This window comes from Rhinoderma darwinii, chromosome 1 (assembly GCF_050947455.1).
Source record: "Rhinoderma darwinii isolate aRhiDar2 chromosome 1, aRhiDar2.hap1, whole genome shotgun sequence".
Classification (NCBI taxonomy): Eukaryota; Metazoa; Chordata; class Amphibia; order Anura; family Rhinodermatidae; genus Rhinoderma; species Rhinoderma darwinii.
Window position 1 is genome coordinate 539,287,178 of NC_134687.1, and position 26,317 is coordinate 539,313,494.

Here is a 26,317-nt window from a genome sequence, read left to right on the forward strand (position 1 = left end):
GAGCACTATTTATAGGGGGAGATATATGTAGGGCACTATCTACAGGGGTGGGCTATATGTTGGACACTATTTATAGGGGGCTATATGTGGGGCACTATCTACAGGGGGGCTACATGTGGGGCACTATTTTCAGAGGGTTCTATATGTGGGGCACTATATACAGGAGGGGCTATATGTGGGCACTATCTACAGGGGTGGCTATATGTGGGACACTAGCTACAGGGGGCTGTATGTGGGGCACTATCTACAGGGGCTCTATGGGGTCACTATCTACAGGGGGATCTATGTAGGGCACTATCTACAGGGGGCACGGTGTGTGGGGGACACATTGTATGGTGCTATTATAATTAGAGGTGCAGTGTCTGGCGCTATTATAATCAGGGACACAGTGTATGGTACTATTATATTTAGGGGCACAGTGTCTGGCATCATGAGAATTTTATTTTGTTTATAGGTGTAGAAATGTTTTAAAAGTGAGACGCTGAAGACATCTGAATTGCAAACTGCAGAAATGGGCTGTGGCTGGGAGAAGTCATCACAGAAGTCTGGACCAGATGGAGAACAAAAGAGAAAAAGAACAACTAGAATCTGAGATCCTCCCCTGTGAGTCACTTAATGTAAATCTTTATTCTGCCTCTAATCAGCACTGTAGTCACTGTATAATCTGCTGCGAGATGATGGTGGTATGATTTTTTTTGTGAAACAGCATCTCCTAGAATATCCTTACCATTGTTTGGGCCATGCTGGGAGCTGTATACAATTTAGTGCAAACTTATACGGCAGGGGTTGCACTAAATTGAGCTGCATTTCTGGTACTGTATTTATGTACTGAGCTTTGTTCTGGTGCTGTATATATATTACTCACCCCCCGACGACCGCAGCCATGGATCTGGGAGCGCTGGCCCGCATCTCCTCCGCAGCGCTCACTTCCGCTCCACCTTGCTGTGTCCCGTAGGGTGCCCGGCCATAAAGGCCCAGCGTGTGCACATAAAAATAATCTTCAATTAACCCATGATCACCCTTGACTATAAAAAGGGCTCTGCCCTTGAACTCATTGCCTGAGCGTTGTTGTGTTTACCCTTGTTAGTCTTGCAAATAGTCCCTTAGTGTTATCCTGTTCCCAGTGTTCCCGTACCTGCTACCTGTATCCCGTGCTAACGTTGTTCCTGTGCCTTAGAAAGTTGGAGTCGTGTTGTGCCATCGGTCACACCTGCTGTGTTACACCATGCCTGGTGTATGCTGCCAAGGTCCCAACTGAGCCTAGCCGTTACTACCGTCTGAACTGTTACAGTTACCCTTGTGCTTGGACTATATAGACATTGACTTGGTACACTGATTGGCCAGCTGCTATCCCGGCGGTACGGCCCAGTGGGTTCACATACCCACAGATTGTGACAGTACATTAAGGCCATGGACCCCGCTGGTCAACCCAAGACCGTGACGACATCACAAGCCATGCAGGCGGATATGCTAATCTGCCAATTACGAGAGGACCAACTCCTCCAGGCGGTGAACACTATTACACATCGGCTGGATTCACAAGCTGCAGTTGTCTCAGCATCCGTGTCCTGTTGCTCCGACTGTTCCTCCTCCTACACCTCCTGTCAGTACCACTGCTGAGTCCCTATTCTCGCTGCCACTACCTCCTCGCTACGACGGAGATGCAAGGACCTGCAGGGGATTTCTGAACCAGTGCCAGATCCACTTCAGTCTAAATGTCAGAGCATTAACTACTGATGGCGCAAGGATCGCATTTATAGTCTCACTCCTTACTGGCAAGGCCCTAGCATAGGAAAACCCTATCTGGGAACGTCAGGGACCAGAGACCCGTGACTTCCAGTGTTTCCTACACACTTTTCACACAGTATTTGAGGAACCTGGACGAGTCTCCTCAGCAGCTGCATCTCTTCTGACCCTTCGCCAGGGGGACACCTCCATCGGCGAGTACGCCATTCAGTTCCGCACCATGGCGGCAGAGCTGTCCTGAAACAACGAGGCCTTGGTGGCTACATTCTGGCAGGGACTGTCTCCTAAAAATATAGACGAGCTTGCCGTTTGTGATCTACCACCTACCCTGGATGACCTCATACTTATAGCCACCCGGATTGACATGAGGATACGGGAGGGATCCCAAGAGGTTCATAGGGAGAGAATATTCCCTAAGCTGTCTACTATCTTCCAGCAATCCCTGTTGCCCTCACCAGTTGTCCCACCAGAGGAGCCTATGCAGGTGGACCAGCTCAAACTGTCTGCCCAGAAGAAACACCGCAGACAGATTTCAGAACTTTGTCTGTAATGCGGCCTCGGAGACCATGTTGTGCGTTCGTGCCCTCAGAAGCAAAAGAAACTCCAATGCCTAGGATTGGTTGGAGAGACAACCCTAGGTGGAATTAGCAATAGATAGAAAGTTCTCCCCGAAACTGTCCATTCCCGTGACCATAGTGTCTGGTGAACAGACGCACCGGGTCTCTGCATATCTGGACTCAGAGTCTGCAGCAAACTTCATCCAAAAAGACCTAGTGGATCTTCTCCAGTTGCCCACAGACCCTCTGGAGACATCTTTGGCTGTTGCCTCGGTGAATGGACTGACTCTGCCCGACCCGATCGTATCTGAAACCAAGCCGCTGAAGCTCCAAGTTGGGGCACTTAATTCGGAACTAATTTTATTTCTTGTTTTGCCTAAAGCCGTCAATCCTGTCCTACTGAGTCTGCCTTGGCTTCAACTACATGCCCCATTCCTGGACTGGAATTCCGGAGATGTTCTCGAATGGGGCTCCAAATTTTGCAACCGGTGTCTGTTACAGATCCATCCTGTCTAGCCTTATCTGCCTCAGTCATTGTCAGGATTACCCCCACATTTCTCTCAGTTTGCGGATGTCTTCAGCAAGTAGGAGGCAGAGACGCTTCCTCCACACCGGGCTTATGACTGCTCCATTGAACTGTTTGCAAATGCGTCCCCTCCCCGTGGTCGGGTATACCCTCTCTCCTTGCCAGAGACTCAGTCTATGTCGGCCTATATCAAGGAGAATGCAGAGAGGGGTTTCATACGAAAATCCTCCTCCCCGGCCGGGGGCCGGGTTCTTCTTTGTCAAGAAAAAAGACGGATCTCTTCGGCCTTGCATTGACTACCGTGGTCTCAATCAAGTCACGGTCAATAACAAATATCCGTTGCCACTAATTTCCAAACTATTTGACCGCATACGAGGAGCCAAGATCTTCTCTAAACTAGAATAGCGTGGGGCTTACAATTTGATCCGTATCCATCAAGGTGATGAGTGGAAGACGGCGTTTAACACTCGAGACGGGCACTACGAATACATGGTGATGCCCTTCGGTCTGTGTACCGCTCCCGCAGTCTTCCAGGAATTTGTCAATGATATCTTCCAAGATCTACTCTATGTCTGTGTTGTGGTCTATCTCTATGATATTCTGATTTTCTTTCCAGATCTGACGACTCATCGGAGGCATGTTCGTCAAGTTCTACTGCGATTAAGGGAGAATCTTCTGTATGACAAGCTGGAGAAGTGCGTCTTTGAAAACAACTCTCTGCCCTTCCTGGGATACATCATCTCGGATCAAGGTCTCAAGATGGACCCTGAGAAATTAAAGTCCATCCTGGAATGGCCACGTACTCAGGGCCTGCGGTCCATACAGCGTTTTTTTGGATTCGCCAACTTCTACCAGCAGTTTATCCAACACTTCTCATCATTGACGGCTCCCATCTCTCCCCTTACCAAAAAACGGTGTGAACGCCAAGGTGTGGACTCCAGAGGCAGAATCTGTATTTAATAGCCTCCAGAATGCCTTTACCTCAGCCTCAATTCCTCCATCGTCCTGAAATCTCTCGACAGTTCTCGTTGGAGGTGGACGCTTCCTATGTTGGTGCAGGTGCACTTCTGTTCCAGAGAGACCTCAAAGTAAAGGCAGTGATATGTGGTTATTACTCAAGACTTTTTTCCTCCGCAGAGCGCAATTACTCTATTGGGGATTGGGAGTTACTGGCCATTAAATTGGCTCTGGAGGAGTGGAGACATCTGCTAGAGGGCGCAGCCCACCACATCCTGATATACACCGACCACAAGAACCTTACGTATCTCCAGTCGGCTCAATGGCTGAACCCCAGTCAAGCCAGGAGGTCACCGTGGAACATAGGACACCGTGGAGCTTCCCCAAAGTATCATTGACCAATCCTGTATTATTTCTGCTAATCCTCTACAAGTTAGAGACATCCCTCCGGGGAGGACTTTTGTGCACCTGGCAGACAGAGAGAGAATGCTCCACTGGAGACACAGCTCCAAACTGGCAGGTCATGCTGGTGCCCGTAAAACCAGAAACCTGATTGCCCGTCATTTCTGGTGGCCCAAGCTGCCCACAGACATCATGGACTTGTCTCGTCCTGCACGGTGTGCGCGGCTAACAAGGTTGCTCACTCCAAACCTGCTGGCCTGCTCCAGCCACTACCTGTGCCCAATGCTCCCTGGCAGCATATAGCAATGAACTTTGTCACGGACCTGCCTCCCTCTGCTGGATACAGTACCGTCTGGGTGGTGGTGGACCGATTCTCGCAGATTGCTCATTTCGTTCTGCTGACCAGTGTAACGGCTGGCGCGCCGTTCTCCGTCTTCCCCACGGCCTCTGCTCCGGTTCCTGCGCCCTCCATTACCTGATGCTCATCGCAGTCACTAGAGGGCGCGCGCGCAGACTCATCCTTTCTTAAAGGGCCAGCGCGCGTCTTAATTCAAAAGACTTCCTATTTAAGGATCCTTCTTCCTCTAATCCATGCTTGTTCAACCATGTTCCCCTTGAGTTTCCCTGTACCCTGGTTATCTGTTTCCTTCCCTTCTGCCTTTGTCTGGATTTCCCGTTGTTGACCTCTGCCTGAACTTGACTATCCTTGCCTGCCGCCTGCTATCCATACCCGTTACGACGCCTGCCGCCTGCCTTGACCTATTGCTATCCATACCCGATATGATGTCTGGGGCCTGTCCTGACTTCTGCCTTACCATCCGATTGCCTCTAACCTGCTGTGCCAAGCGTTGCCCTGGGTTCCAAGCACCATCTCCCAGACGACACAGAGGATCCGCAAACAAACCGGTGAGAACCGTTACAACTGGCCTACCTTCTGCTTCTCGACTGGCCAACCTCTTCATCCAACACATCTTCCGTCTGCACGGCTTACTTCTGCATATCATGTCTGATCGGAGGGTTCAGTTCACCTCAAAGTTCTGGAGAGCCCTCTGTAAAACTCCCCAAGGTAAAGTAGGACTTTTCCTCAGCCTACCATCCCAGTCCAATGCTCAAGTCGAGAGGATCAATCAAATCATGGAGAACTACCTACGACACTTTATCTCCAGGCAGCATGATGACTGGGTGAGGCTTCTTCCTTGGGCCGAGTTCTCTTATAATAACCATACATGCGAGCCCACAAGAACCACACCATTCTTCATAGTCTACAGCCATCACCCACGAATTCCTGTCCTGGTGTCCATTACGTCCGAGGTGCCCACAGCTGATTCTGCTTTCAGGGACTTCCTGCAGATCTGGCAGCAAACCCGATCCTGTATTCTGCTGGCAGTCGACCAGATGAAACGAAAGGCACACACAATGAGAAGAGAGCCTCCCCAGTTTCTTCCAGTTACCAAGGTCTGGTTGTCCTCTAGGAATATCCGGCTGAGGGTGCCGTCATAGAAGTTTGCTCCCAGGTTCTTCGGAAACCTTCGAGATCTTGCAACAGATCAACCCTGTCTCCAACAAGCTTCGGCTGCCTCCTACCCTCAAGCTCCCCAACTCCTTACATATCTCCCTCCTGAAGCCTGTGGTCCTGAGCTGCTACACCAAGACTCCTAGTCCTGCAGTTGCCCCCAGTAGTTCATCTGATACATTCGAGGTTAAGGAGATCCTGGACACCAATAAAGTAGGAGGAAGAACTTTTTATTTGGTGGATTAGAGGGGGTTAGGTCCTGGGAGCCAGAGGAGAACCTCAATGTTTCTACCCTTGTGAAGATGTTTCTCTCCCACTCTGGCCCCAAGAGAATGGGGCGTAAGAGGGGGGATACTGTGATACCCATGGCCGCGGACCATCTGGATTACTCACCCCCCGACGGCCACAGCCATGGGTCAGTGAGCGCTGGCCCGCATCTCCTCCTCCGGAGATGCCAGCGCTCACTTCTGCTTCACTCTGCTGTGTCCCGTATGTTGCGCGCACACGCTCGTGCCCAGCCTTAAAGGGCCAGCGCACACACCTGAATAATATACCAAATTAGCCCATGATCACCCTGGACTATAAAAAAAGGGCCCTGCCCCTTCCTTCATTGCCTGAGCATTGTTGTGTTTACCCGTGTTACTCTTTGCAAATGGTCCCTTAGTATTTTCCAGTTCCCAGTGTTCCTGTACCTGATACCTGTATCCCATGCTACCTTGTTCCTGTTCTATAGAGAGTTGGAGTTGTGTTGTGCGGTATACTACGCCTGCTGTGTTACACCGTGCCTGCCTGGTGTCTGCCTGCTGCCAAGGTCCCATCCGAGCCTAACCATTGCTACTGTCTAAATTATCACAGGTACCCTTATTCAAACTATAGACATTTACTTGGTATCCTGTTGGCCAGTTGCTATCCCGCTACAGCAGTATGGCCCAGTGGGTCCACATACCCATCATGACAGAGGCGAAGCATGGTGGTGGCAGAAAACCCGCTACAGCAGTATGGCCCAGTGGGTCCACACACCCATCATGACAGAGGTGAAGCATGGTGGGGGCAGCATCATGCTGTAAGGTTGTTTTTTCCAGCGACTGCGACAAGAAGACTGGTCAGGGTTGAGGGAAAGATGAATCGAGCAAAGTACAGAGATATTCTTAATGAAAACATGATCCAGAGTACTCTGGACTTCAGACTGGGCTGATGGTTCACCTTCCAACAAGACAATGACCCTAAGCACACAGCCATGTCAACACAGGAGTGGCTTATGGACAACTCTGTGAATGTCCTTGAGTGGCCCAGCCAGAGTTCTGACTTAAACCCAATCGAGCATCTCTCTGGAGAGACCAGAAAATGGCTGTCCAATGACAGTCGCCATCCAGCCTGACAGAGCTTGAGTGGATCTGCAGAGAAGAATGGCAGAAAATCCCCAAATACAGGTGTGCAAACCTTGTGGTAGAAGACAGGAGGATGTTATCACAAAGGTGCTTAAACTAAGTACTGAGTAAAGGGTTTGAATACATACGTCAATGCAATATTTTAGTTTTTCCTTTTTAATAAATTAGCAAAGATTACTAACATTCTGTTTTCACTTTGTCATTATGGGCTACTGACTGCAGAATGATAGGGAAAAACTTGAATTTTTATTTTATTTTAGCACAAGGCCTCAAAATATCAAAATGTAAAAAAAATTCAACATTCTGAAGACTTTCCAAATGCATTGTATATAATATTGAATGTAAAGTTAATTATAATCCATATCAATTACCATTATATAAAAACTGCATACCTGTCCAATGATATGATCACAGTTTCATTGACTTCAGGTATATCATCTGCTTTAATGGTGATATTTATTTCTATGTTACTTTGTCCAGATAAAAAAGTCACAGATCCATTAAAGGGACTTAAATCATCAAGAGTAATAGAATTCTGATTTAGGCCATAGGGTTTCATGCTCCAATATACAACTGCATCATCGCCTGTTCCATCACGATGTAGTGCAATTAACACCTGAAAACAATATAAAATCGGATCAAAATGGAAAAACAGACTGGTAGATGCTTCTTCATTAAAATGAGATAAAGAGTCAAACTTGACCTAGATTCATTACACACAGAGTAATCTATTTCCAGCATTTTTTTCTTTTAATGTTGATGATTATGGCTAACAGTTAATGTAAACCCAAAATTTAGTCTCTCAGAAAATTAGAATATTATATAAGCCCAATTACAAAAATTATTTTTAAAACCGAAATGTTGGCCTACTGAAAAGTATTACTGAAGTGAAACAAAAAGGACACGGCGCCAAAACTTGCGGTATCAATAGATAATGAGCGGAGATAACGCACATATATGCTCACCTTCAAGGTTGTAAATTACCGGCATGTAATTCGTAGTAGAAAAGCTGCTGCCAATCCCAACGCAAACTCCCACGGGGTTGCCAAGGTAGTAGAGATACAGGAGGAAAAAACGGGATACACGGCGCTGCTTAATGTAATTGATTTAATAATGATAAATGCTACGCGTTTCGATACCGGACCGGCATCTTCATCAGGCATATCAAGGGGATAGTACAGAAGAACACATATATATACACAAATGTACAAGATTGAAAGCAAGTTCATTGGGCCAGTTCAGACCAGCCTCCTGGCCAAAAAAAACGCCAAAACCAGCAGGTCAAAGTTCAGCAAATGTCAGAACATAAAAAACATAATAAGAAGTGAAAAAACAAATGGATTGCTAACAGATAATAATTGATATTAGATGTCACATTTTAGTACAGTTAATCTATGAACAAACTGATCCGTTCAGTCTAAGAACCACAGGGAATTGCGGCACTCAATACAATTGATAAATTGTTCATACAAGTGTTTTATATGTGGTATGTGGAAGGAATAGATGATGTGGAGTTGTCAAGGGGATGGTGGGATAGTACGATGTCAAAAACAAATTTTTATTTGTACGAGATCCTAATACAGCGCATAGTAGCGCGTTGTCATGGTAACCTGTAAACACAGACATACCGGAAGAGAAGGGAAACTCTGTTGGAACGCATAGTGAAGCGCAAAGCACGCAGTGGGGAAGATTTGCAAAAACGCACATGAGCTAGTCTTCGTTTTTAGTCAGTCATAAATGGCAAAATAGAAGCAGCAGGGTATATGTTTATAATGAGTATAATAGAACTACTGAAAGATAGTAAGGTATTGTAAATAATGTGGTCATGACGAACACTAACAGCTAAAGTGGCCGAACAGGTTCAATGTGGGGAGAAATACCATGAGTCAAGTGAGCAGCTTGTAGGAGCATATCGCATAATTATATCATAATTAAAGCTATTGGACAGAAATGCGATTGTGTATGCCATATAAATGTGTAAGAAATAATATGTAAAAAATAATAAAAGCTATGTAATAAAATTAACGCTTAGTTGTGAGTGTATATGTATACCCTCAACATCGGACAGATCTGGAATTATTAATAAATATACATAACTAGATGTGGACATTAAATTACAATATTTCCATAAAATTAATGCATAAAAATTATTAAGATTAGATTAGTATAGACATTAAATTGCAACGTATCAATAAAATTAATAATTAGAATTAATAAAATACAATAAATGAAATTAGATTAAATGGTTAGATGCGCTGATATTAGTCCAACGCGGACTCTGCAATATCATTAAGGCCATTCGGGTATAGGGTCACCAGTTTGTATATCCAAAAATTTTCTCTTTGCTTTAGTCTAATAAATCGATTAGATATATCAAGGGGTATTTTTTCAATGGGAGTCACAGTGATAGAGTCAAAGTTGCATTTATGTTCAGTAGCACAGTGGCGGGACACGCTATGTTTTTCAAACCCAGTCCTAACATTGAATCTAGGCTTGTTAACCCTACATCTCAGGGTTTGGGTGGTACGACCCACATATTTTCGATCGCACGTACATTGCAACAGGTAGATGACGTAGTCACTACCACAGTTGAGAAAACTTTTTATCGGAAAACTTTCATTCGTAATCATGGAAGTGAAGTGCGTTTTTTTGTTTGTAATGTTTAGACAACAAAGACATCTAGATTTGCCACAACGATACGACCCATTAATAATTAATGATGTTTTTGGAGGGTCTTGGGTAATTTTCTGCAGTTTGCTCGGCGCTATCATATTTCTTAGCGTTTTTGCCCTTCTATATGTGATCTTTGGCCTGATGGGAAGGATACCTTTCATAAATTGGTCATTTGTTAGAATGTGCCAATGCTTCAGAAGTATAGCATTAATTAGTTTGCTCCCTTTATTAAAAGTAGTGATAAAATTACAGTTAAAATCGGTCGGTTTCACAACAGCTTGCGCTATGGGGTTGATACACTCAGATTGCGTTAGCGCCTTTGCTCTAGACTCTGCTCCCTTAATCAAACTAGTTGGAAAGTTCTTTTTGTTTGAATCTTTTTTTCAAAATATTACATTCAATGGCGAAATCTTTATCGCTAGTACAATTTTTTCTTATTCGTTTGAATTGGCCAAAAGGTACATTCTTTAGCCATGGACGATAATGTGCACTTTTAAAATTTAGATAGCTGTTGACGTCAACTCCTTTAAAATGTGTCTTGGTACTTAAAAAGCGGCCATTTTTTTCAATTGTTAAGTCTAAAAAGTCTATTTGTTCAAAGGACGATGTATGTGTGAATAAAATACCAAAATTGTTGTTATTAAAGTGGCTAACCCAATCTAAAATTACCGTTGCATCTCCTTTAATGATGAAAAAAAGGTCGTCTATATAGCGTTTGTAAAAAATAATATTATCCTTAAAATTATGGTCACCGTATATATAATAGTCTTCAAAGGCCCCCATGTACAGGTTAGCGTACGACAGGGCAAATCTTGACCCCATCGCACAGCCCTTAACCTGTCTATAAAATTTATCCTCAAAAGTGAACACATTCCGTTTAAGTATAAAATCAATACAGTCCATCAGAAAGTTGATCTGATTATTTTGGAAGAGAGGGTTAGAGGTTAAATAAGTTAGAGACGCTTGCATGCCAAGATCATGTGGGATATTCGTATAAAGCGATGTCACATCTACAGTTAAAAACCATAGATCCGTAAAATCGTGGGCGGTTTGAAGTTTGTACAGTTCTCTGATTAGAAGGGTAGAATCTTTAAGGTACGACGGTAGTTTGACTACATGTGTTTGGAGGTGAATATCTATGAAATGTGATAAATTACTAGTCATGGACCCTATCCCTGAGATAATGGGTCTGCCAGGGGGATTTGATAGGGATTTGTGGATCTTTGGTAAATGGTATAGAAACGGAATGGTAGGAAAAGGAACGGTTAAAAATGTTTTCTCTTTTTTATTTATAATCTGATCGATATAAGCCATTTCAATAAGGGATTTATATTCAAGTAGAAATGTTGGTATTGGGTTATACTGCAGTCTCTCATAAAAATTTGTATCGGACAATAGTCTGTAGGCCTCATTGGTATAATCAGCACGGTCCTGGATTATAATCCCGCCACCCTTGTCGGCAGATCGTATCACTATTTGGTGTTTTTTTTGTAGACTTTTTAATGCGATGCGCTCGGACTTAGTGAGATTGTCTGGGGAGTAGATAGGTTGTTCTATTGTTTTGAAGTCATTACTGACCAGATTATAAAAGGTTTCAAGTGCTGGTCCACGATGGTGGAGGGGATAAAATGAAGATCTAGGGTGGACGTCTACACTAACAGATTTGGGCATGTGAGAAGATGAGGTCAAACTATGTATGGGCTCTGGCGTAGTTATTACTGGAGATAATGCAAAATGACGTAGAAGTGTGAGTCTGCGCATAAACCTATTCAGGTCCATGAAGACTTCAAAACCATCCGGTGCGGTGGTGGGACAGAAAGAAAGGCCCTTTGAGAGCAGACTAGTCTCATTAACTTTCAGAATATATTTTGATAGATTAAAAGGCTTTATTGTTTCTGCCTGTATTTCTTTGGGAGAATGGGGAGGCTTGCGTCTGCCCCCTCTACATCCTCTGACTCTTCCTCCAATTTTCTTTTTGATGTGGTCTTTTGTATTCTTGGGAAGAAGGCAGTTATTGTTTGAGATTTTGGACTTTTTATAATAGGCAGAAGGATATCTCGTGATTGGGAGATCGGGGTAATTGGTGGTCTGGTGAACTGTGATGGAAGTCCTAAAAAAGACACTGTTGCCAGAGTATTGTCAAAAATGGGTTCAAGGCCATCCGTGGTGATGTTGTGTAGATATGGCACAACATGTGGACTAATATCCTGAACCGGATTGTCGTGTGTAGTTAAATTCAACATGGATGATGGAAGTGGTGATGTAATATCGTTTTCAATAGAGTCATTAAACAAGGGGGATTCAAAAGACTGTTCAAAAGGAGTGTCTGGGATGAGATTGAAAAGTTTCAAATGTGCATCTAAATTGGCAGATTTAAAAGCATATTGGGGTATTAGTCCCAAATGGTTAGTGCATGTAATATTTGCAATATTTGAATTTTGGGGGTCTGTACAGTTGGAATGTATAGATTGTTGGTGGTGTGAATGGTTAATTGAGGTAGAAAGAAGTTTGGGATTGTGGAGGGGGTGACAAGTCTTCTATTAGAACTAATATTGTTGGATATACTAGTATTTTTGTTCATATGGACAGGTGGAGTTGGTTCATTCATATTTTTATTTTTTATTTCATTAGTGTTGGTCCTAGATGTTATATCGCCAATAACATCGTGTTTGGGTTTAGAGCGCTTAAATGAATAGGATGATTTGCCGTGAGGGGTATTGACCTTATTTACCTCCCCATCAAGCGTCCGTATATGGACCTCCAGGTAAATAAGGTCAATACCCCTCACGGCAAATGATCCTATTCATTTAAGCGCTCTAAACCCAAACACGATGTTATTGGCGATATAACATCTAGGACCAACACTAATGAAATAAAAAATAAAAATATGAATGAACCAACTCCACCTGTCCATATGAACAAAAATACTAGTATATCCAACAATATTAGTTCTAACAGAAGACTTGTCACCCCCCTCCACAATCCCAAACTTCTTTCTACCTCAATTAACCATTCACACCACCAACAATCTATACATTCCAACTGTACAGACCCCCAAAATTCAAATATTGCAAATATTACATGCACTAACCATTTGGGACTAATACCCCAATATGCTTTTAAATCTGCCAATTTAGATGCACATTTGAAACTTTTCAATCTCATCCCAGACACTCCTTTTGAACAGTCCTTTGAATCCCCCTTGTTTAATGACTCTATTGAAAACGATATTACATCACCACTTCCATCATCCATGTTGAATTTAACTACACACGACGATCCGGTTCAGGATATTAGTCCACATGTTGTGCCATATCTACACAACATCACAACGGATGGCCTTGAACCCATTTTTGACAATACTCTGGCAACAGTGTCTTTTTTAGGACTTCCATCACAGTTCACCAGACCACCAATTACCCCGATCTCCCAATCACGAGATATCCTTCTGCCTATTATAAAAAGTCCAAAATCTCAAACAATAACGGCCTTCTTCCCAAGAATACAAAAGACCACATCAAAAAGAAAATTGGAGGAAGAGTCAGAGGACGCAAGCCTCCCCATTCTCCCAAAGAAATACAGGCAGAAACAATAAAGCCTTTTAATCTATCAAAATATATTCTGAATGTTAATGAGACTAGTCTGCTCTCAAAGGGCCTTTCTTTCTGTCCCACCACCGCACCGGATGGTTTTGAAGTCTTCATGGACCTGAATAGGTTTATGCGCAGACTCACACTTCTACGTCATTTTGCATTATCTCCAGTAATAACTACGCCAGAGCCCATACATAGTTTGACCTAATCTTCTCACATGCCCAAATCTGTTAGTGTAGACGTCCACCCTAGATCTTCATTTTATCCCCTCCACCATCGTGGACCAGCACTTGAAACCTTTTATAATCTGGTCAGTAATGACTTCAAAACAATAGAACAACCTATCTACTCCCCAGACAATCTCACTAAGTCCGAGCGCATCGCATTAAAAAGTCTACAAAAAAAACACCAAATAGTGATACGATCTGCCGACAAGGGTGGCGGGATTATAATCCAGGACCGTGCTGATTATACCAATGAGGCCTACAGACTATTGTCCGATACAAATTTTTATGAGAGACTGCAGTATAACCCAATACCAACATTTCTACTTGAATATAAATCCCTTATTGAAATGGCTTATAGCGATCAGATTATAAATAAAAAAGAGAAAACATTTTTAACCGTTCCTTTTCCTACCATTCCGTTTCTATACCATTTACCAAAGATCCACAAATCCCTATCAAATCCCCCTGGCAGACCCATTATCTCAGGGATAGGGTCCATGACTAGTAATTTATCACATTTCATAGATATTCACCTCCAAACACATGTAGTCAAACTACCGTCGTACCTTAAAGATTCTACCCATCTAATCAGAGAACTGTACAAACTTCAAACCGCCCACGATTTTACGGATCTATGGTTTTTAACTGTAGATGTGACATCGCTTTATACGAATATCCCACATGATCTTGACATGCAAGCGTCTCTAACTTATTTAACCTCTAACCCTCTCTTCCCAAATAATCAGATCAACTTTCTGATGGACTGTATTGATTTTATACTTAAACGGAATGTGTTCACTTTTGAGGGTAAATTTTATAGACAGGTTAAGGGCTGTGCGATGGGGTCAAGATTTGCCCCGTCGTACGCTAACCTGTACATGGGGGCCTTTGAAGACTATTATATATACGGTGACCATAATTTTAAGGATAATATTATTTTTTACAAACGCTATATAGACGACCTTTTTTTCATCATTAAAGGAGATGCAACGGTAATTTTAGATTGGGTTAGCCACTTTAATAACAACAATTTTGGTATTTTATTCACACATACATCGTCCTTTGAACAAATAGACTTTTTAGATTTAACAATTGAAAAAAATGGCCGCTTTTTAAGTACCAAGACACATTTTAAAGGAGTTGACGTCAACAGCTATCTAAATTTTAAAAGTGCACATTATCGTCCATGGCTAAAGAATGTACCTTTTGGCCAATTCAAACGAATAAGAAAAAATTGTACTAGCGATAAAGATTTCGCCATTGAATGTAATATTTTGAAAAAAAGATTCAAACAAAAAAACTTTCCAACTAGTTTGATTAAGGGAGCAGAGTCTAGAGCAAAGGCGCTAACGCAATCTGAGTGTATCAACCCCATAGCGCAAGCTGTTGTGAAACCGACCGATTTTAACTGTAATTTTATCACTACTTTTAATAAAGGGAGCAAACTAATTAATGCTATACTTCTGAAGCATTGGCACATTCTAACAAATGACCAATTTATGAAAGGTATCCTTCCCATCAGGCCAAAGATCACATATAGAAGGGCAAAAACGCTAAGAAATATGATAGCGCCGAGCAAACTGCAGAAAATTACCCAAGACCCTCCAAAAACATCATTAATTATTAATGGGTCGTATCGTTGTGGCAAATCTAGATGTCTTTGTTGTCTAAACATTACAAACAAAAAAACGCACTTCACTTCCATGATTACGAATGAAAGTTTTCCGATAAAAAGTTTTCTCAACTGTGGTAGTGACTACGTCATCTACCTGTTGCAATGTACGTGCGATCGACAATATGTGGGTCGTACCACCCAAACCCTGAGATGTAGGGTTAACAAGCCTAGATTCAATGTTAGGACTGGGTTTGAAAAACATAGCGTGTCCCGCCACTGTGCTACTGAACATAAATGCAACTTTGACTCTATCACTGTGACTCCCATTGAAAAAATACCCCTTGATATATCTAATCGATTTATTAGACTAAAGCAAAGAGAAAATTTTTGGATATACAAACTGGTGACCCTATACCCGAATGGCCTTAATGATATTGCAGAGTCCGCGTTGGACTAATATCAGCGCATCTAACCATTTAATCTAATTTCATTTATTGTATTTTATTAATTCTAATTATTAATTTTATTGATACGTTGCAATTTAATGTCTATACTAATCTAATCTTAATAATTTTTATGCATTAATTTTATGGAAATATTGTAATTTAATGTCCACATCTAGTTATGTATATTTATTAATAATTCCAGATCTGTCCGATGTTGAGGGTATACATATACACTCACAACTAAGCGTTAATTTTATTACATAGCTTTTATTATTTTTTACATATTATTTCTTACACATTTATATGGCATACACAATCGCATTTCTGTCCAATAGCTTTAATTATGATATAATTATGCGATATGCTCCTACAAGCTGCTCACTTGACTCATGGTATTGCTCCCCACATTGAACCTGTTCGGCCACTTTAGCTGTTAGTGTTCGTCATGACCACATTATTTACAATACCTTACTATCTTTCAGTAGTTCTATTATACTCATTATAAACATATACCCTGCTGCTTCTATTTTGCCATTTATGACTGACTAAAAACGAAGACTAGCTCATGTGCGTTTTTGCAAATCTTCCCCACTGCGTGCTTTGCGCTTCACTATGCGTTCCAACAGCGTTTCCCTTCTCTTCCGGTATGTCTGTGTTTACAGGTTACCATGACAACGCGCTACTATGCGCTGTATTAGGATCTCGTACAAATAAAAATTTGTTTTTGACATCGTACTATCCCACCATCCCCTTGACAACTCCACATCATCTATTCCTTCCACATACCACATATAAAACACTTGTATGAACAATTTATCAATTGTATTGAGTGCCGCAATTCCCTGTGGTTCTTAGACTGAACGGATCAGTTTGTTCATAGATTAACTGTACTAAAATGTGACATCTAATATCAATTATTATCTGTTAGCAATCCATTTGTTTTTTCACTTCTTATTATGTTTTTTATGTTCTGACATTTGCTGAACTTTGACCTGCTGGTTTTGGCGTTTTTTTTGGCCAGGAGGCTGGTCTGAACTGGCCCAATGAACTTGCTTTCAATCTTGTACATTTGTGTATATATATGTGTTCTTCTGTACTATCCCCTTGATATGCCTGATGAAGATGCCGGTCTGGTATCGAAACGCGTAGCATTTATCATTATTAAATCAATTACATTAAGCAGCGCCGTGTATCCCGTTTTTTCCTCCTGTATCTCTACTGAAAAGTATGTACAGTATATGCGCTCAATACTTGGTTGGGGCTCCCTTACTGCATCAATGCGGCGTGGCATGGAGGCGATCAGCCTGTGGCACTGCTGAGGTGTTATGGAAGCCCAGATTGATTTGATAGCGGCCTTCAGCTCGTCTGCATTGTCGGGTCTGGTGTCTCTCAACTTCCTCTTGTCTTGACAATGCCCCATAGATTCTCTATGTGGTTTAGGTCAGGAGAGTTTGCTGGCCAATCAAGCACAGTGATGCTGTGGTTATTAAAACAGGTATTGGTACTTTTGGCAGTGTGGACCGGTGCTAAGTCCTGCTGGAAAATGAAATCAGCATCTCCTTGTCAGCAGAGGGAAGCACGAAGTTCTGTAAAATTTACTGGTAGACTGCTGCATTAACTCTGGACTTGATATAACACAGTGGACCAACACCAGAAGATGACATGGCTCCCCAAACCATCATTGCAGCATTGGCTGTGGAAACTTCACACTGGACCGCAAGCAACTTGGATTGAGTGCCTTTCACTCTTCCTCCAGACTCTGGGACCTGGATTTCCCAATGAAATGCAAAATTTACTTTCATCTGAAAACAGGACTTTGGACCACTGAGCAACAGACCAGTTCTTTTTCTCCTTAGCCCAGGTGAGATGCTTCTGACGTTGTCTCAAGAAATGCGGCAGTTGTAGCCCATGTCCTGGATATGTCTGTGTGTGTGGTTGCTCTTGAAGCACTGACTTCAGTCGCAGTCCACTCCTTGTGAATCTCCCCCAGAGTCTTGACTGGCCTTTTCTTGACAATCCTTTCAAGGCTGCCATTATCCCTGTTGCTTGTGCACCTTTTTCTACCACACTTTTTCCTTCCTCTCAACTTTCCATTAATATGCTTAAAGAGGCTCTGTCACCAGATTTTGCAACCCCTATCTGCTATTGCAGCAGATAGGCTCTGCAATGTAGATTACAGTAACGTTTTTATTTTAAAAAAACGAGCATTTTTGGCCAAGTTATGACCAATTTTGTAGTTATGCAAATGAGGCTTGCAAAAGTCCAAGTGGGTGTGTTTAAAAGTAAAAGTCCAAGTGGGCGTGTATTATGTGCGTACATCGGGGCGTTTTTAATACTTTCACTAGCTGGGCGCTCTGATGAGAAGTAACATCCTCTTCTCTTCAGAACGCCCAGCTTGTGACAGTGCAGATCTGTGACGTCACTCACAGGTCCTGCATTGTGACGGCCACATCGGCACCAGAGGCTACAGTTGATTCTGCAGCAGCATCAGCGTTTGCAGGTAAGTCGATCTTACCTGCAAACGCTGATGCTGCTGCAGAATCAACTGTAGCCTCTGCTGCCGATGTGGCCATCACGATGCAGGACCTGTGAGTGACGTCACAGATCTGCACTGTCAGAAGCTGGGCGTTCTGAGGAGAAGAGGATGTTACTTCTCTTCACAGCGCCCAGCTAGTAAAAGTATTAAAAACGCCCCGATGTACGCACCTAATACACGCCCACTTGGACTTTTACTTTTAAACACACCCACTTGGACTTTTGCAAGCCTCATTTGCATAATTACAAAAATGGTCATAACTTGGCCAAAAATGCTCGTTTTTTAAAAATAAAAACGTTACTGTAATCTACATTGCAGCGCCTATCTGCTGCAATAGCAGATAGGGGTTGCAAAATCTGGTGACAGAGCCTCTTTAAATACAGTACTCTGTGAACAGGCATCTTCTTTAGCAATGACTGTCTTTTGGACAACTGTCAAGTCAGCAGTCTTCCCCATTATTGTGTAGCCTACTGAACCAGCCTGTTGGCCCATTTAAAGGCTTAGGAAACATTTGCAGGTATTTTGTGTTGATTCACTGATTAGAGTGTGACACCATGAGTCTACAATCTTGAATTTTTACCCAATATTCTAATTTTCTGAGAGACTAAATTTTGGGGTTTCATTAACTGTTAGCAATAATCATCAATATTAAAAGAAACAAATGCTGGAAATAGATCACTCTGTGTGTAATGAATCTGTATAATATATGAGTTTCACTTTTTGAATTACTGGAATAAATTAACTTTTTGATGATATTCTAATTTCTTGAAAAGGATTTATATATATATATATATATATATATATATAGGTAGAGATAAGCAGCACTCTGCGACAGATTCCAATCATAGTAATGGGTGCAAGCAGGTAATCCAGATCCCTGGATTATAAGACATAAACGAAAGAAATCCCAGAGCACTCCGATGGTTCCAAAAAGTATGTGATTTATTCAGTCAACAGCTGCAACGTTTCCGTCCTGCTATAGGACCTATTTCGAGCATGCTTCAAAAAGGTCCTATAGCAGGACGGAAACGTTGCAGCTGTTGACTGAATAAATCACATACTTTTTGGAACCATCGGAATGCTGTGGGATTTCTTTTGTATATATATATATATATATATATATATATATATTTATATATATATATATATATATAAATAAATAAAACAAACTAAGTAACTTTGTCATATAAACCCTGTTTGCTTGTATTTTACACTATTAATTAGTTCACTAAAAGCAGATCCACATGTGTTCTACTTTGCCAAAAAAAGGCTAAGATTTAGTAAGAATATATGTTATACTTCTTATAAAAATATAAACATTACAATACAAAACAATATAAAAATTACAATTAGGATGTATGCTCCCAAAGAATGAAGCATCCATTATTTATACTGCTGACTGCATTAAAAAAACTGGATAATGGAACAAAATGTAAAAGATTTATATTACAGAGAGACTTATACTTTGCTACCTACATTCATATTGATATTTTACTTACTACATCATGGGAGACATTCTCTGGCTCAAACACAATTATTGGCAGATTACTTGTAAATCCAATTTCTCCATTCGCAATGTCAGGAGTAACTTTCAATGAAACATTTTGCAAAGGTCCAAGTCTTGGGCTTAATGGTGGCACTAGGGGGATGGGTCTCAGCAATTCAGTGGATTCTAGCTAAAAATATATGACAGTAATTAATTATAAATTATTACACGAACACCAAAATACAGAATTCCAGACAAATCGCGTATTAAGCAAGTGCATTTAACATTGTAATTGCTCAGCTTAACTAAGTTTAGAAATGCAGAGTATTTAAAAAAATATGACCGTGAAATAAGCCACATGAACAGTATTGGCATAAGAAATGTGAAGCAGTTCCAAATTTCTTTGTAAATGTACTTTGTCTATATTGTTTATAGATGTAATAAAGTGCACTCAGGCATTGTAATTATGAAAAACTGTAATTTCAATAAAGCTTTTGCCTTCAATGGAACATTGCTGAAGCAACAGGACTGCAGCTTGAATGGAGTCGCGCTCCTTTGTGTGCAATGTACAAATATATTGGAAGTTTTTCCAAATCTCTTGTTCTAAACCATGTAACACAACAAAAGTCTGGGCTTTTCTTGTTAACACTTTGACTGTGTTTTTCATGTACAATTGGCTGAAAAGAAATCTTTTAATATAAAGCCGTGGGTCACTGTTTTCTCCTTTTCTAAGCAAAAGTAAAGCTTTTCTGGGAGGCCAGCCAGCCACCTACTTCAAAAACCCCGCAACACACAGATTTTCATGATCTCAACTGTATACTGTTGTCTTTTATTTTAAAAAAAATTACAGCTTTTATACAAAAAAGTCACTCCTTGTTACTGTGGCTAGAATGGTATCCATGAACAAATGTCAGGATAAGATGGAAAAGTATATAGTGTTACAGCACTTCAGAAGTGGACTAAGTTTTTACTCATGGGATCTTCTTTTTGTGAAACCTGAATTAGGTGATTTGCCAATGACATGCATCGGATGGTGCTGAAAGAGTTTTGCATGTATTATATTCAGATGCCTTAGTGACCCTATTAATAGCAGTTAGTTACCTATTGCAGTTGCTCCACAGTCATGCCTTCCTCATGCATGATCCTGATGCTTCTCCCCTCCGCGCTGCTCTGTGCTACTACAGTATATATTAACCTTCAGGGAGTGACACCCACACCAGTTTAATGGCACTGGTAGAGACATAAGCCCTTATGATTCATCAATCACCCTTAACCTAGAAAAGTGAGGTGACAGACACATTGAAACTTGAGCCTACATGGAGTCAAACTCCCCCCCCCCCCCGCCCCCCTCCTACGATGTTAAAGCCATCAGGTCACTGCTCTAAAGAATACTGGTCTACTGTGTTCTACTATTTAGCCATCACTCCCATTCTCAGGTAAGAATTCTGTGGGTAAACATTCTTTAGAAAGTATAAAAGGGAGTAATAAATTATGTTAGCCATATGCATTTGTGGGCTTTTATCCAAGATAAGTGGAAAAATTAAACATAAATTATACAAATAAAATACTCATAGACATATCCCAGTAGGAATGTAAGAAAGTTATTTTCTATTGTTTTTCATGATTGGAACATGTTAAAAGGGTATATTAATGTTTAGGGTTCACCAGATAATATCCCAGTTACACTGATGGACTTCGTCTTACATGTTTCCATACGTTTTTTAAACCGATTTTTACACAATTTAATAATACTCTACCTGTACAAAAAAATGAGCCCCATTCTGGAGAAACGCGTCATTTCTTATTGATAGTTTTACGGTAATAACCGTTTTAGACTCTGCAAAAATAACACTGTTCCTTGATGAAACATTGAGAACTCTGTCTTTTGCTCTTATAGGATCCACTGCTCCAGCCGGGATATACAGCGCATTATAAACTAATTTTACATCTCCTTTAGTTCCACCTTGTCTCACAAAACTCAAGGTCAAGCATCGCCCCTCAGGACTGCTCTCAATTTTCTGCTCTTCTACAGCATGAAATTGAATCAAACCATATACATCATCACTGTCTTGGATATAGAAGAGAAGCTGCAATACAAATATAAAACGATAAGGCAACGCAAAATACTGATTTCATATTCAGTTTACACATGTGTGGATAAAATATAACTATGTTTTCAGAATACAAACCTCTGTTGGAGAGCCAATCTCTGCGCCACCTTGAGCTGCCCAGATGTGTAATAGATATGCCTCAGCTTCTTCAGGAACATCATCTGTTACAATTGTGAGAGGAACCGTAGCCATCATCTGCCCCTGTGTGAACTGAAGTACTCCTGAATCTGGCAGAATGTCGCTGGTCACGTATGATGTATCACTGCTGTTGCGATTAATGATCCATCTTACTGAAACATTGCCGTGTGTCCCTCCATTTCTGACTATAGTTATTCCATCATATCTATTCCAAAAAGGCAGAGAAAAGTTAATTATAAAACAGTTTAATACATAATATTGATTTTAACACACCTATTTAACATATCTTCATGTTACTTTCATTAGAGTTCTATGAAAAGATGGTCTATAAATGTAAGGCAGACTAAACATATGCTAAAAGAATACATCATTCAGTTTCCTAGAAACACAAGATCATTAGAATGAAGATCAAATGAGACATTATCCAACATCATAACAGAAAAATAACATATATGAAAAATGCTGTATTATGGCATATTATTATAATAATAGAAGGAAAATTGTGCAATTAAAATTAAAAATTATGTATTTTTCTTGAAGTGGCAACTGTGTTGTCCCTAATGTTTACAATGTAACTCGCTGAATGTGGGTGGGACTGCAGTGTACTGACAGATCAGAGTCCTGGATTGGGATAGAACTTCACACAACCTAATAAGATGTGAACAACACAATTAACGCATATTAACACATACAATATTCACTATTCAGCCATAACATTATAACCACCTGCCTAATACAGTATTGCCTAAGTCCCCCTTGAGGCATGGACTCCACAAGACCTCTGAAGATGTCCTGTGATATATAAGTTGCAGGGTGGGACCTCCTTAGATTGGACTTGTTTTTTTTAGCACATCCCACAGATGCTCGATCGGCTTGATATCTGGGGAATTCGGAGACCAAGTCAACATGGGCACTCTGGCCATTCTGTGGCTATGCAGCCCTAAAAGCAGCAAGCTGAGATGAGTTCTGACACATTTCTATCATAGCCAGTATTAACGTTTTAGCAATTTGTGCTACAATAGCTGTTCTGTGAGATTTTGACAGATGGGCGCCCATGATCCTGTTGCCGATTCACAGGTTGTCCTTCCTTAAACTACTTTTGGTAGGTACTAACCACTACATACTGGAAATGCTCTGACCCAGTCTTCTAGCCATCACAATTTGGCCCTTGTAAAAGTAATTCAGATCCTTACGCTTGCCCATTTTTTCTGCTTCCAACACACCAACTTCAAGAACTGACTGTTCACTTGCTGCCTAATATATCCCATCCCTTTACCGGTGCCATTCTGACAAGATAATCAATGTTATTCACTTCACCTGTCAGTGGTTTTAACGTTATAGCTGAATGTGTATGTCTGTAAAAATGTTGATGATGTTGATGACATTGTGCAAGTGGTATGCAGAGATCTTCAAACTTAGCACCCAGGTTTCAGCCTACGTCGTCAGCAAAGAGTCAGGAAAAACATTGGTTAAAGCAGTCTATAGCCTGCCCCCTCTGTCTGTGGACATACATGGACATCTCCCCTAGATACAGACAAGTTTGCTTACATCTTCTGAGCGAAGAAACAGTGCCTGCAGGCAGCCAGAATGTTACCATTTAAAGAGGTTTCCCATCAGGGACATTTGTGGCATATCCACAGGATATGCCAAGAATGTCAGATAGATGCGGGTCCCACCTCTGGGACCCACACCTATATCTAGAACGAGGCCCCCTAATCCCCCTCCTAACGCTCTGTGCTCCGGCTGACTCATGTTGAGGACATTCCTGTTAAGGAAAAGTGGCATATTTTCTTTTTTTCTTTTGAAAGATATGAGCATTTTTAATTGGACCTTAAGAAAACATACAAAACTTACCTTGATACTTCATCTTCATCAATAGTAACTATCTGTGCAAGAATGGCACTGTTAATAGACAAAACTCCATAGGGTTTATCATTAGGTTCAATGGTGACGTAGACAATACTTGGATATTGTAAAACTGCATCACCTAGTAGGGATTCCTCCATTAAAACAATTTGAAAGGACTCTGCTATTTCTGGGATTGCATCATCAATAATTTTAAATTTTAGTGCAATCTCCTGAACCTTTGGAGGAAATATAATTGTATAGTTTGGCTGAAGGTCTATGAAGTCATTTGTGAGCTGTGCGCTAGATGTTGAGTTCCCAGTTATGAGTCTGTATTTGATGGAGACTTCAGAGTCATCAGAACCAACAACAATATCAGTAAGCGTCTTTCCTCGGATCACAGGGATAACTATCACGTCTTCTGTCTCAGGCACCATGTAAGAGCTCTGACTGAACCGCACCGGGCTATCATTTTTTTTAATATTTATCTGCAATGTGCTCTTTGTAGTGTTGATCTCCGCACCACCATATACGTCTGTAAGTCTAAGAGTAAAGTTTTCATCATTTTCAGGTATCTATAAAAAAAAAGAAAAACATTGATATGTCAAATTGGATTTTCTATATTATACATTTAGCTATATTATCAATTTATACCTGTGTTTTTACAGCCAGTGAATAGTAAGTATATGTACGTGATGAACAAAATTAGTCATTAAACCATCTGCCTATTGTATTTTTTTATACCATCAGCATTGCATATGTGTAGGCTTGAATCACATGCACTATATGACAATGTGCCGAAAGAGTTTAATTGGCAAATGTTTGTCAAAAGGGTACATAATTGAGGAAGTAGCAGAATGAGGAGGAAGAAAAACACAAGGTAGGAAATCCAGATATTCATATGAAACTGGAAAATTAAGAAATGGGTATTCTTCGACGAAAGAACTAAGAATATTGAGGAATATACAGAAAAGGTTTAAATGGAGCAGTGGAGGCAGCTGTTTTGTGGTTAGATGAATATTCATGTGAGAGATATCAATGACATTAGGGATTTCATGAATAAAACAAGTATCTAATGAATATAATTGAGGTAATATCTCAGTAATGTATTTGGTTATTAAGAAATCAAGCATGCTGAATGAGTGTACTCACTCTGCTTAGACACGTCTACAGTTAGATTTAAAATGTTAGTAGAAAATGTGTAAGACAGTTTTCAATGTTTGTTTAATTTGCTAGATTTACATTGTTGCTTAGGTTGAACAAAGACATGTGTCTATTAATGGGGTTGTCCCATCAAGACAACCCATTTTCAAATAGAAGCCAGCATGGTGTTCATCTGATCGCCGTAGGTTCGGCTTCTCTCACCCCCAGCAATAAGCTGTTATTACTGGGGAAGCAGCAGCCAGCTACACACTGCAGGGTAAATAAAGCATTCTAATAGAAGCTTCTACTAAGCAGAGCGCTCGTATTAATAATATTACCCTCAGCACGGCTCCTAGCCTGAAGAAGGTCGTTAAGACTGAAACGTTGCACTCTGCCACTGGCATCTAAGATAAATAATAATAAATAATCTTTATTCCAATTGGTGTGCCGGATACTCTTTTCTCATCCCCATGAATCGTCAGCCATGTAATTGAAGAACATTCCGGGTCCGCCAGAGTGGGTGTCTCTTAGGGCCAGATGGGACAACACTTTTAGCCCCTTGGTGCCACAGGCATTTTTAATTTTTCCATATTAGTTTTTTCCTCACCGCATTCCAAATGTTATCTGTAATGATGGGGGTAAGGAAACAGACAAGTGAGCCCTAATCTACCCGCCACTCAGTCCCTGCCTACTTGCAACAACCCGCCCTAGGCGATGGGATACAGCTGGGCGACGGACCCTACGCTCAATAAGTTCATGACAGACAAACAGACAAGGGTACACAGAAGCAAGGGAAAAGGGGCAGTTGCCCACGGCAACACCGTGAGCAACAAGAGTGGTGAGCGAGCCGAGTCAAACCAGGAGTGTACGAGGTACCAAACGCAGAGCAGGAGAGTAGTGAACAAGCCGAGTCAAACCAGGAGTGTACGAGGTACCAAACGCAGAGCAGGAGAGTAGTCAGTAAGCCAGGGTCAATATGAAGCAGGGTCAAATGGTTCAAGAAGCTGCAGCAGGGCCAGGAAACAAAACGAGAAGAATCACAAGCAAGGAGGAACAGGAAAGGCAGGTATAAATAGACAGAGGGCGGGAGCTAGCTCCGTCTGGCCAGGCTGTGATAGGCTCTCCCACTCCTAAGCCTGCCATCCTGAGTGGTGGAAGATGGAGTCAGTCTCACAGACATAGAAGCAGGTGCAGACTGATTACCTATGGGCGTGGATACAGAAGCTGTGCCTGGCAGATCCTTAACATTATCACTTTTTAATTTTTCCGTCGACAAAGCCATAGGAGGGCTTGTTTTTAATGGCTCTATTTAATGTACCATATAATGTACTAGAAAACTGAAAAAATATATTTGTGGGGTGGGATGGGAAAAAAAACCTACCATTCTTCCATTGTTTAATGGATTTTGTTTTTAC

At 41.3% G+C, this 26,317-nt stretch overlaps 1 protein-coding gene across 1 annotated transcript in view; it reads right to left on the reverse strand.

The window, feature by feature from the left end:
* ADGRV1 (adhesion G protein-coupled receptor V1) overlaps positions 1-26,317 on the reverse strand; it is a 681,209-nt gene that overhangs the window by 566,840 nt on the left and 88,052 nt on the right. The window contains exons 8-12 of the mRNA XM_075837359.1: positions 23,769-24,334; positions 21,855-22,119; positions 21,423-21,752; positions 19,679-19,855; positions 7,482-7,705 (exon numbers count right to left, since the gene is read on the reverse strand). Of these exons, the coding sequence (XP_075693474.1) occupies positions 7,482-7,705; positions 19,679-19,855; positions 21,423-21,752; positions 21,855-22,119; positions 23,769-24,334 (1,562 nt within the window). The remainder of the gene's footprint in view (positions 1-7,481; positions 7,706-19,678; positions 19,856-21,422; positions 21,753-21,854; positions 22,120-23,768; positions 24,335-26,317) is intronic.